This window comes from Canis aureus, chromosome 11, assembly GCF_053574225.1.
Source record: "Canis aureus isolate CA01 chromosome 11, VMU_Caureus_v.1.0, whole genome shotgun sequence".
Taxonomy (NCBI): Eukaryota; Metazoa; Chordata; class Mammalia; order Carnivora; family Canidae; genus Canis; species Canis aureus.
Window position 1 is genome coordinate 15414861 of NC_135621.1, and position 13677 is coordinate 15428537.

The 13677-nt window shown below is 36.3% G+C and overlaps 1 protein-coding gene and 1 pseudogene across 1 annotated transcript in view; one reads left to right on the top strand and one right to left on the bottom strand.

The window, feature by feature from the left end:
* The window catches only part of ZFC3H1 (zinc finger C3H1-type containing), a 56676-nt gene that overhangs the window by 37714 nt on the left and 5285 nt on the right, over positions 1-13677 (bottom strand). The window contains exons 2-5 of the mRNA XM_077913844.1: positions 12239-12655; positions 4279-4343; positions 510-708; positions 47-270 (exon numbers count right to left, since the gene is read on the bottom strand). Coding sequence (XP_077769970.1) covers positions 47-270; positions 510-708; positions 4279-4343; positions 12239-12655 — 905 coding nt within the window. The remainder of the gene's footprint in view (positions 1-46; positions 271-509; positions 709-4278; positions 4344-12238; positions 12656-13677) is intronic.
* Positions 2912-3301, top strand: LOC144323420 (large ribosomal subunit protein eL36 pseudogene; annotated as a pseudogene).

Genomic DNA, 13677 nt, shown 5'->3' on the forward strand with positions numbered 1-13677 from the left:
CAATAAGGACCCTTAAATTTGAATAATATTTTGATTTTATCTTTACCTTACTTCTTGATCTCCTCTTTCCACCAACCAATTTCATGAATCGATTGTACTGCTCTTCCTGATTTGAGAGATCTCGAATTTTTCTGATTTCTTCTTCTCTTTTCCTTCTCTCTTCTTCTTCAGCTTGTTTCCGCTGATCCTCTTCTTTCTGTCTTTCCTGTTCTTTTTGTTGTTGTAGCTTCTTCCATGCCTTTGTTTGCTGCTTCCTTAATGCTTGTTTAGCTTTAAATAAAAATACAGAAACATCAGTATCCATTAGAGTTAGAATTTTCTAGATAAAACAAGAACTTTATAATTTATTTTCATTAACTATATAGCTGCTCATCCAAGTTCTGTTTATATAGAACTGTGTCCCCCATTCAGGGACCTATAATTCCCTAAACTCAAACTTTTCTGAATTAAAATCTTAAAACTATATTGATATATGAAGTCAGTTAAAATAATTTAACAGAAATGATCACCTGTAGTGCTAACTTTTTTGGCCGAATGTGTTTTTGTACTGGTTTTAACTTTTTGTTGTACACTTTTCGTTTTAGTCAACTTTTCTTTGCTTTCTTTCATCACCTGCTGTTCTTTTTGTTGCCATTTTTTACTGGCTGACTGAAGAGCCAAAAGACGAAGTTGTAGTTCAGACAGTTCCTCTTCATCTTCACCAAGTTTCTTTAAAAAAAAAAAAAAAGTTGCAATTGTTTAGTTCTATTATTTGACCTTAAACATTTCACCAACCCAAACCTTTCCCAAGATCAGAATTTAGCATTAGTTGTAAAGCAAATATTTAAAAGGCAATTTAAGTCAAGCAGGGAACCTAAACTACTTACCACATCCCTACACCCTAATCCAGTCTCTATTATATACAGACAGAAAATCAATCTGTGGAAGGGGTGTGTGTGTGCAAGCTGAAAGGTTAGAGGGGGTGAGTATAACTGATGGAAAAGGATGATACAAAAAAGGAAAATTAAGGGTCAGAGATCAGCATTTAACTGAGTTTCCCAAATAAGAAAGTAAAAATCTTTGTTTTTTTAAATTTTATTTATTTGAGAGAGAGAGAGAGCGCGCACAAATAGGAGGCAGTGAGAGAGAAACAGGCTCCCTGCCAAGCAGGGGATCCAACATGGAGCTTGATCCCAGGACCCTGGGTATCATGACCTGAGCTGAAGGCAGACATTTACCCGCCTGAGCCAGCCAGGTGCCCCAGAAAATAAAAATCTGATGACAGTGAATCCAAGAAGAAATGGAAGCAGGAGAGGTCAAGAATGAAGAATGAAGCAGTTCCATAGTCATGTGATTTACCAGTCTTACAAGTAATACACAGAACAGGTACACTGAATGTCAAGACTGAAATTTGTGAACTTTAAAAAAAAAATACACATTTTATAATTCTTTAAATGAGATTTACTTATATTTGAATATTACTTGTTCTAAAACTACAGATACTTACCTGAATATTTAAAATATTTTGAGGGGCACTTGGGTGGCTCAGCAGTTGAGGGTCTGCTTTTGGCTGGGGTTGTGATCCCCAGGTCCTGGGACCAAGTCCCACATCAGGCTCCCTGCAGGGAACCTGCTTCTCCCTCTGCCTATGTCTCTGCCTCTCTCTGTGTCTCCCATGAATAAATAAATAAAACCTTTTTATAAATAATTTATATATATATAAATATATATAATACATATTTTGAACACCCAAGACTTTTCTTTAGGGATGCTATAACAGAAAAATAGGTTAAGAGCAAATATTTGAAAGCTTTTTTCCAATTGAAATATTAATTTTTTCACTCTACCTTTTTAAAGATAATTTTAAAAATCTATTCTCTACATTTCAGTTAAAATTAGTTGAAAATGTGAGGCAAACTAACAAGCAAAGATTCTCAAATGGAGTAGATGGATTTGGTGGAGAGAAACATATTGGGACTCCTCTGGCCTCTCCATTCTTTGAAATTAAATGCAAAACTATCTATGTTTTTCCTTTATGTGTATGTATAAAGAAGGAGTGAAGCAAAAAATATTAAAACTCAAAAAAGGTTAAGGCCCACTTACCTAATAACTTCTACTTAGAGGTGAATTATAATCACATTTTGTCTATCTCTGATTAAACTATTTAACTCCTAAGCATAAAGAAAATATTGGGTCCCTCCTACTGGTTTCATTTTACTATGAACTATTTATTATAAATGTATAACTGAATTGTCTCTATGCATTTCAGTACTTCAGTTTATCCAAGCCAGGATATAGATACCCTTTCCACTGTTAGGAAATACACTGTTACAAATGAGTTGAAAAATTAACCTTTTTTTTTTTTAACTCTAAGTCACTTAAACATACCAAATTCTACTGCTTGGTCCTGACAGTCTAGAGCTGGGCTATCCAGTGTGGTGGCCATGAGCCCCATGTGGCTACTTAAATTTAAATTAACTAAAACTGAATAAGAAATTTCGTTCTTCAGCCACACTAATCACATTTCTAGTGCTTTAAAGCCACAAGTGGGGATCCCTGGGTGGCGCCTGCCTTTGGCTCAGGGCGCGATCCTGGAGACCCGGGATCGAATCCCACATCGGGCTCCTGGTGCATGGAGCCTGCTTCTCCCTCTGCCTGTGTCTCTGCCTCTCTCTCTCTCTCTCTCTCTCTCTCTGTGTGACTATCATAAATAAATAAAGAAAAAAAATTTAAAAAATAAATAAAGCCACAAGTGATTAATAGCTACCATATTGGAAAATGCGAATAAATAACATTTCCATTATTGTAGAAAATTTTATTGGATAGTGCTGATCTAGAGTGTTTAAAATGAAGCTATCGTCACTTAAAAGTCTCTGATTACTTTCTGCAACTACTCCTTTTGGAATAAAACATAAAAGTTACTGATTCTGGCCTTCCGCCACTGGAGCATCGAGCAGCAGCAGCCGTCTGCAGCCATGGCTCTGCGCTACCCCATGGCCGTGGGCCTCAACAAGGGCCACAAGGTGACGAAGAACGTGAGCAAGCCGAGGCACAGCCGCCGCCACGGGCGCCTCACCAAGCACACCAAGTTTATGCGGGACATAATCCGGGTGGTGTGTGGCTTCGCCCGGTACGAGAGGCAAGCCATGGAGCTGCTCAAGGTGTCCAAGGACAAGCGCGCCCTCAAGTTCATCAAGAAGTGGGTCGGGATGCACATCCGCCAAGAGGAAGAGAGAGGAGCTGAGCAACGTGCTGGCGGCCATGAGGAAAGTGGCCGCCAAGAAGGACTGACCCCCTCCCTACCCCTGTAATAATAAAGCCTTCTCGGGGAAGAAAAAAAAAAAGGTTACTGATTCTGTCATACAATTGTATGTTAACTTAAAGCAGCGACTTGGTCAGCCAAGAGCACTGAACTTCATTTAACTCCTTGCTCTGACACTTACTTACTTTAGGCGAGTCACTTAATCTACCCATATGAATCTTACATCATCTGGAAAACAGATAATGTCAGCTTAATTTATAAGGTTATTGTTGAGGATATTTAAAAAACACATACACATGCACATGCGTATGTGTACATATGTATCTATTACATTATCAGTCTTAAATTCAGGATCATCTCTTTCCTAAAGCTTCTAGACTCCTTGCATCATTTTAATTTACTCATAAAAACTAACTGAAATCTTCAGAGAAGGAACTGAAGATATTTCAGATCTCTAATTCAACAAAGAAAAGGCTTGGGCTATTGAGAGCTCTTACATATTAAACGCAGTGCTTGGTGCTTCTGTACATTATCCTGCTGAACTTCACCACAATCCAGAGAACAGATGACACTGAACTCATTTTGTAGAAAAGAAAATAGAGGCAAGCAAAGGCAAAAAGCTTACACAAGATCACTGAGCTAGTAAGAGGAAGCTAGACCTGAATAGTAGTAGGTCGAGATCTAACTCCAAGGATTTCCCCCACACGGGATAATCCCCCTAAAGCAGGAAAACAAAATCTCTGGGTAAAAAAAGTTTCAAAAAACTAACAAACCAAAAGATCATCTGTGGATATGTATAAATAAAAACAAAACAAAACACTTCAATTACCAATTTAACTGAACCCAATGCAAAGATACTCCAGGACATCTCTCCAGATTTTACCTTTAAGGCTTATGTCCAAATGGAGGTAATGATGAAAGAAATGATGTAAAGAAAATAAGTGGAAACAAGAAGAATCTTCTTTCAAAAGAACAGAGCAATGCGGTATAAGAATCAGTCTTAGAGAGACACCCAATTCCAAAAAACAGTATCTTACCTTTTCAGAGAGAATGTCTGAGGCACTAATTCTTCTTGTTAAATTTTGTTCTTTATCTTCTAACCCTTTAAAATAAAACAGCATATTTTGAATACTAACACCAATTTAAAATAAAATGCTGTATATTTAGTAGTACTTATTTTAAGGGGTCTCTCATTTTCACAATCTCTGAACAAAAAGAGAAGAATGCTGTTAGAATGAAAATCTGACCAAACTTTTCATATTAGCCTCATTTCTGAAAGTTATAACGCAAAATGATTCAAAATATTAAGTTAAAACTGTATTTTGATAAAATGACTTATGAACTGAAAGTAATCATTCCATTAACAGAACTTACATTAAGCTGGCAGTACCTTATGAGCACAACATTATCTTAAAAACAAGTACGAACCACAAATTTCAAACTATAAATCTAACTTTACACAAAGTTTATAAAACCAGGTAATTGTTTAGTTCATCAACTATGTAGTTTGGCATTGTCCTACCACTGTTATGGGTCTCTACAATAAAATTATTTCATTTTTGACTCAATACTTCCAAGATGAAAATTGGTTTTGTGCAGTCATGTAGTGTTTTTATAATTATTATCTGGAATTCTAAACTGAGCTAAAGACAATCATCAGGATATAGATGGTAGTTAAAACCATATAATTAAGAACACCCCTGGAGAATGCAACACAGAGGACATCAACAGTTAAGAAATTTCAAAGGAAAACTATTTTTTTAAAAAAAGAAGAAAATCAGAAATTATAAAAAATTCCAGATATGTATAGTATTACCAAAACCCCAAAATTTCAAGTTTATGAAGAAACACATTACTGAATATAGTAGTTATGTCTACGCCCCATAGAATATTCTCAACATTGCGGCCTAACAGATCCTTTGAGAACATAAAACAAATTTTATCAGTCTTTGATCGAGCTCTCATAGCAATTTCATTCAGAGTAAAAAACAAAGGTTTTTTTTTTTTTTTTTTTTAATTTTATTTATTTGACAGAAAGAGAGCACAAGTAGGGAAGAGGGTCAGAGGGAGAAGCAGACTCTGTGCGCTAGGCAGGAAGCCCGATGTAGGGCTCAATCCCAGAACCCTGGGATCATGACCTGAGCCTAAGGCAGACGCTTAACCAACTGAGCCACCCAGGTGTCTCCACAACAAAGTTCTTATAAACCTCCACATGATCTATCCCAACCTATCACCTCTGACCTCTTCTCTCCTACTATTCAGCACCCCCACTCTCCTTTCTTTAGTGGCACAGGCCTCCTCCCTTTTATTCTCCAAATATGCCAGGTATCCTTCTGCCTTAACAGTAGTTATTTTAGTTCGCAGATTCTCAAACTTTACCAGGTACTAGAATCAACAAGAAGGCTTGTTAAATTTACAATGTTGGGCCCCATTTCCAGAGTTTCCAATTCAGTGTATCTAGGATAGGCCCTAGGCATTTGCATTTCTATCAAGTTCCTAGGTAATGCTGGTCCAAGGACCAAAGTTAGAAAATCATTGCTCTAGCTCTTTATTATCTGCCTAGAAAACTCTTCCTTCAGATATTCACTTGGCTATTCCCTCACTGTCTTCAAAGACTTTAAATCTCACCTTCAAATTCAGGCCTCCCCTGATCACTTATTAATACTGCAACCCACAGTTACTATCCCCCTACTTAACCCTGCTATAATTTTTCCATAACTGTTATTTACTCATCATATTTAACAAATCCATGAAGGCATAAATGACTGTCTATTTTGTTCATGGATATACTGCCAAGAACCTGGAATAAAGTGCTCAATTTCTGAATGAATGGAAGAATGAAATAAAAAATGATGGAAAATTAAAATTAATTTTGCAATTCCATCAAAATAACTCTGCCCTGATTAGTTTCAGTAAGGAATAGAAAAGCAGATTGCACTGGATTAAAAGGGAATGAGAGGTAAAGTGGAGAGAGTCAGCACAGGCTAGCCTTTCAAGAAGTCTGGATGAAAAGACAGGGGAGGAGAGAGTGATTACATTTTGGGAGGAAAACTCAAATATATTTATACCAAGAACACCTTAAGAGAAAAGTGGTTAAAGATGAATCAAAGCAAACAACAGATGGAGTAAGGTCCCAAAGAAGATAGAAGTTAAGAGCCAGGAACACAGGTTAAAACAAGGTGGCCATAAACAAAAATGAAATGAAGTGAAAATCAATAAGGATGTAAGTTTACGATCAGAAAGTGAAAAGCATCTCCCTCTGCCTCTCCCTCTGTGTCTCCCATGAATAAATGAATAAAATCTTAAAAAAAAAAGAAAGTGAAAAGTTGAAACTTGAGTGAGATAACCTGAATAAAGTTGAACAAGGAATAAAGTTGAGTAAGAGGCAAATAAATAAATAAATAAAGGTTTAGGTTTAGAAGAGTTGTTGAAAGAAATGGAAAAGCAGCTGATCACCAACAACTTAAAAGCTTAATGGCAGAGCTGAGTCTTCCTCAAGGCTGAGGGCAGGGCTGCAGTGGGGGAGAGAGGATGCATATGAAGAAACTAATCAATACAATTTATTCAGATAAATTTTAGCTTTTTTTGGTTTTCCTCCAATTTCTCTTCCACACTGCTGCAAGTTACTTTTCTAAAACATACACCTGATAACATCATTTTCCTGTTTAAAAATATTTGCTGGCCCACCTGACGTTTAAAAAAATCTAAATTCCTTAGCCAAGACATTCAAGGCCCTCTGTAACCTGATTTCAACCTACCCTTTTATAAATTTATATGCAACTGTTCCCAGAAACATACCATTAATCCCACACTGCACTCATTTTAGATCAAACTCCATTATTCTTTAAAAGTTCTCTATGCTTTATCTGATCATTTGGTTCCTTCTTACTTCCCAAGTCAGAAAGATTCATTTTTTGAGACACATATCAAACATTTCCACTACTATGAAAACCTTCTAAACCCAGGTGGACATATTTGATCCTTCCCTGTATTACTGCAGGCTTTCATACATAACTCTTACTACACTCTGTGATAGTTACCTGCATGTATATATTTTTTTATCCTACGGAGTTATACTTTTCAAAACTGCCTGCCTGGAATCATTGTGCTAAAGTCTACTCAGGTGCCTGGCTGTGGCAAATGCAAAAGCAAACCCTCTCTTGGAAGTCCCATCTTTGTCCCAGGCCTCAAAAAATTACCACCAAAAAAATAAATAAGTAAAAAGAAACAAAAGTGAGCACTTTAAAAAACAAAAAGGAAAGAAGAGAAAAAGAAGAAAAAAAATCACTAAACTGTCAAGAAGAGGTACCAAAAATGGGAACCAGAAATGAGACCCATAAAAACGTCAGATATTAGAAATTAGCAAAGGAAAAAACAAACCAGAGCAAACCTATGGTTAACACACTTAAATAAAGATAAATTTGAAAAAAATAAGCAAAAAAATCTAAAAAGACCAAAGTAAGTTTAAAAATAAAATAAAAATGAAATAATAAAATAAAAACTGTAACTGACATTTAAAAGTCAATAGGTGAGTTTATTAAGGCAAATCAGACAAAGCTAAAGAGAGAATCCAGGAACTGAGAGACACATCAGAAGAAATTTTCCAGAATGTAGCACAGATTTACAAAGAGATGGAAACTTAAAAGAAATTAGAGAAATGGAAGATAAAGTGGGATCATTTGATATAACAGATATACAAACTTCCAAAAAAGAAAGAGAATGGGAAAATATTTTAAGATAATGACAATTTTTCAGAATCAATGAAAACAAGAAGCACAAATCCCAAGCTGAATAAAAATAGCAATCAATTCATTATAGTTAAACTCCAGAATATTAAAGACAAAAAAAAAAAAAAAAAAAAAAACGGTTTTTAAGGCAAGCAGAGAAAGATAAATTACCTTCAAATTAGAAACTATTAAGACTGATGGCTGACTTTTCAAAATCAATAATGGAAGCCAGAAAGTATCTTCAATATGTTGAGGATGTAATTAGCCAATCTAGAATTCCAAACCTAGAAAATTATCTTTAAAAAAGGGCAAAGAGGGGATGCCTGGGGGGGGGGGGGGGTCAGCTGTTGAGAGTCTGCCTTCAGCTCAGGGCGTGACTCAGGGTGTGACTCAGGGTGTGACTCAGGGCGTGACTCAGGGCATGATTCCTGGGATCTGGGATCAAGTCCCACATTGGGCTCCCGGCAAGGAGCCTGCTTCTCCTTCCGCCTGTGTCTGTCTCTCTCTGTCTCTCATAAATAAATAAACAAATCTTTTAAAAGGGGGGGGGGGGGCAAAGAGTAATAAGTTTCCTATCCAGCAGACACATCCAAATTCTAAAAAATGTATATCGAGCATAAATGATTCTAGACAAAGAGTGAGCTAAGAAAGTGTTAAATATATGAGCAAAGCTTGGCAAATACTGGCTTTTTGTATGTGGAGAGGGTAAAGACCTTGATTAATTTTAAACATTGATAAGAATTCATGTTACAATTCCTAGAGGAACCAATATGAGACAAGAAACTTAATATCTAACTTCCAAACTTGTAAAAGGGAAAAAAAATTGTTTTGGGGGAAAAAAAAAACAAAAAGAGTCAAGAAAAAAAGAACAAAAAACCAAATATCAGTAATCATGAAAAATGCAAATGGACTATGTATTCTAGTAAAGGACAAAGACTGTCGACTAAGTTACAAAAGAAATCCAGTTCTTCCCAAGAACTGGGAAGCCCTGGTGGCTCAGCGGTTTAGCACCGCCTGCAGCCCAGAGCATGATCCTGGAGACTCTGGATCGAGTCCCACGTCAGGCTCTCTGTATGATGCCTGCTTCTCCCTCTGCCTGTGTCTCTGCCTCTATGAATAAATAAAATCCTAAAAAAAAAAAAAAAAAAAAGAAATCCAGTTCTATTCTAGGTACAATTGACATTTGAGGCATGAGAATATGGAAAGACTGAAAGAATAAAAAATGATATACAGGGATCCCTGGGTGGCGCAGCGGTTTAGCGCCTGCCTTTGGCCCAGGGCGCGATCCTGGAGACCCGGGATCGAATCCCACATCGGGCTCTCGGTGCATGGAGCCTGCTTCTCCCTCTGCCTATGTCTCTGCCTCTCTCTCTCTCTCTCTCTCTCTGTGTGACTATCATAAATAAATAAAAATTAAAAAAATAATTAAAAAAAAGAAAATGATATACAAGGTATATATACTTATCAAAAGAAAGGAAGTGTGACTATTAGCATAAAAGAAGTCTTTCAGGCGGAGCCATTACTAGAGATAAAGAAGGCTACTACATAATAAAGAGAATAAGGAGTCAATTTCTCAGCCTCAAGGTATTTGAAACAAAAACCATAAATCCACCACCACAGTGGCTGATTTTAACAAATCTCTCAATAACTAATCAAGCAGATCAAAAAATGAAGGAAGATGTGAACATAAAAAGCTTGATCCATACATTCCTTTCAAGCACACACGAAAGTTATTAAAAAAATCACATACAATAAAGCAAGTCTCTACAAATAAATATGACAGTACCTACATTTTCATTCTTTCTTTAATATCTTATTCTGGGGCCCCTGGGTGGCTCAGTGGTTGAGCATCTGCCTTTGGCTCACTGGTGATCCTGAAGTCCTGGGATCGACTCCCGATTCAGGCTCCCTACAGGGAGTCTGCTTCTCCCTGTGCCTATGTCTCTGCCTCTCTCATGAAATAAAATATTTAAAATACAATAATAGGGCAGCCCTGGTGGCGCAGCGGTTTAGCGCTGCCTGCAGCCCGGGGCGTGATCCTGGAGACCCCGGATCAGTCCCACGTCGGGCTCCCTGCATGGAGCCTGCTTCTCCCTCTACCTGTGTCTCTGCCTCTCTCTCTCTCTCTGTGTGTGTATCTCTATGAATAAATAAATGAAATCTTAAAAAAGAAAATAATAATATCTCATTCTGACAATATCTTATTCTGACAATATCTCATTCTGACAATATTAGGAATCAGTAACAAAAAATATTAAGAACCTTCATGTTTGCAAGTTAAGAAACACACTTCCAAATAGCCTATAAAGGTCAAAGAAAAACAAAAACTAGAAAATATTTAGAAATAAGTGGGAAAAAATTATATATCAAAAAGAGCTAAAGTAGAAATTTCATTACCTAAATTGATCTCAATAGAAGATCTGAAAACTAGTAAGTTTTAAAAACTATGGACTTATTTCTTGGGAAATTTAAAAACTTATAAATGCTACAAGTAATAGAAAAGTGAGACACTTTTTTTTTTTAGATTTTACTTTTTTGAGAGAGAAAAAGAGAGGGGGGAGGGGCAGAGGGAGTGGGAGAAGCAGGTCCTGACCTGCGCTGAAGGCAGATGCTTAACTGAATGAGCCACCCAGGCAACCCCCAAAAATGAGATTCTTAGGCACAATTTTTTATAAACTTTACAACTTACAGGAAATGGCGACATTACCTAAACCGCCTTAAACAGAAACAGAAAGCATGAACAATCAACAGTATAAAACCTTCCCTCAAAAGATTCCATTCAGGCCCAGATACTTCTACCAAATACCTACCAGACAACCTAGAAACAATTCAATCTTAATTTAGTCCTGAGAATAAAGAAGGAACCACTTCTCAACTCAATTTGAGCATATCATAACCTTATACTAGAACTTGGCAGGGAAAAAGAAAGGGAAAAAATTATAGGCTATAAAGTTCTAAATAAAACATTACTAAATCATTATTTACGAAGACTTTTTAATTGCCCAAACTGGAAGAACCCAAATATCCCTCAAATGGAAATGGATAAACTGTACCATTATCCTACAAAGGCACATTCAGCAACAAGAATGAACTAATCATATACACAAACACATTGATGAATCTCAAACACACTATGCCACTTAACTGAAAGAAGCTAGATGCAAAAGGCAATATACTGCATGATTCCACTTATATGACATTCTGGAGAGAGCCGAACTATAGAAAACGGTAGTTACCTGCTGGACTGAAAGTTGGGGGAGGAGCATGAGAGACTGTGAGAGTTGAGGAGAAACTGTTTTGTATCTTATTTTTTTGTTTGTTTGTTTAGTTTTGTATCTTAATTGTGGTGCCTGGCAATGGTTACCCAACTGCCTGCATTTGTCAAAACTTAAAGAGCTATACCCTAAAAAGGGTAAATTTTACTGCATATTAAGTTATTCCTTCATAAAAAGACCAAAAGGAAAAAATTAAATCAAATCCATGATGTACAAAAATGATGTATCATGAACTGGCTGGATTTATCCCAAATATTAAAGAGTGGTTTAACACTATAAAATTAATTAATATAATCCATTACACTAATAAAGGAGAAAAATGTTCTTCTCAATAATGAAGGAAAAAGTGTTATAAACTTCAACATCCATTCATGCTGACAACTCAAACAAGGAATTGGGGGAAAAAAACTTTTTACCCAATATAGGAAACCTCCAAAAGAAGCTAACATCATGTTAAAAACAAACATCCAAAAGTACTCCTTAAGTTAGGAAACAGAGATGTCCACTGATAGACTTATGTTAAAAATTGCATTACAAGTCCCAACCAGGGGCAGCCCCGGTGGCTCAGCGGTTTAGCGCCACCTTCAGCCTGGGGTGTGATCCTGGAGACCCGGGATCGAGTCCCACCATCAGGCTCCCTGCATGGAGCCTGCTTCTCCCTCTGCCTGTGTCTCTGCCTCTCTCTCTCTCTCTCTCTGTCTCTTATGAATAAATAAATAAAATCTTTTAAAGTTAAAAAAAAAAAAAAAATAAGTCCCAACCAGCAGATAAGGCCAAAAAAGAAAGGTCAGAATGAGGGGGGGAGAGGGGAAAAAAAAGGTCAGAATGAAACTAAACCTATCATTATTGAATAATATGCCTATGTAGAGAGTGCAAAAAGAATTCACAGAGAAATATTAAAATCATGTCAATGAAGCACACCACCAAAAAAAACAGTTACCCCACAGCGAATGAAGAATCATCTTAGTGCTAATTGAAAATCTTAATTCCATTACCTTGACTAGGTTCAGTAGTGTCAGATTTCAGGGAGAGCTGTTTTGTTCCATCTTTAACTTTTTTCAACCGGTTCTTATCCCCTGGTAAAGTCAATTTTTGCCTGAGTGGTTTCAATTCAAATGCCTGAAAAGTTTTGACCTGTGTTTTTTCCTCGGGAGCTACTTCTTTACTTGGGTCCTTTGTAATACTGACGTTATCAGTGCTTGTTTGGTCCTCAAAGTTCAAAGTTTTAGGATCTTCCTGCACATTCTCTTCTTTGCTACTCAAAGCTAGTTTTTCATCCTTATTGATGCATTCTAGTTCCAACTGTATTTGCTTATACTTCAAAAGTAAGTCTTCAAAAGTTTCTTCCCCACAGTTTTCACTTTTTGACGAATAATTTTGTTTTCTTGATGGAGATCTTCCAAAACTTTTGGCTGAACAGCACATTAAGGAAACCAGTTTCCAAAATTTTTCCAGTAAGTTTAACAAAAACACGTTAAGTTATAAATTGTCTCCCCTTTAACTTTTCAAAAAAAAAGGTGAATTAGTATTTTAAATTACATTTAACATATGTGCTAATGCCCACTTTCATAATGTGCCCATGTTTCAAATTTAACCAGTAACCATACAAAATAGTCCATTTAGAAAATCACTGGTGTCAGTTATTTTCCCCACAGTACCTCTAGGTATCCCACCTACTTAGGTTATATCAGCATGCCTTCTGTAGTAATCAGAAAAGCCACAATAAGCTGGATGTTAAAGATTCCTTTCTGAAGGAAGAGAGGAGAAACCAAATAGTTTGTCACAGATGTGGATAATTTACACTTCCGATAGGAGGAAACATTTCTTCTTTTTAATTAGTTTCTAACCATGTCTCAGATTAAAAACAAACAAACAAACAAAAAAAACCAAGGAGATAAAGAACACTGACAACTACTAGTTAAAACTAGTTTATAAACAGAAAGCATTTTCTTAAAAATCTAATACATAACAATCTTACTATCTAACATCTGCACAACTAAGACAAGGAAGGCAATTATGTTACAAAAAGAATAAAACCTTCTATAGTATTCAAAATGTATCTTATAAACTCATTTGTCTCTGAAGATAAGAATAACTCTACCAAAAAAATTTTTTCCTAACACAGTGATACATAGAACATGTAAATGGCTTGGAAATGGCTACAAAATTCCAAACTATAATTTTTACTCAAAATAATTCACACAGGTAAAAAGTGTTACACCCCACTTCTCCAGCCTAGAAATTAACAAGATTTAAAGACAAGCACTTTAAAAAAAAATAAAATAAAAAATAAAGACAAGCACTTTAAGGGGGTTTTAATACAGTATGTCATTTACAGATCATTTCAACTGGCTAGGATGTAACACTATAGTCCCCTAAAGATGGAAACTGTAATGTTTAACAACCTACAGGAGAATCAATCTCCACGTATTTT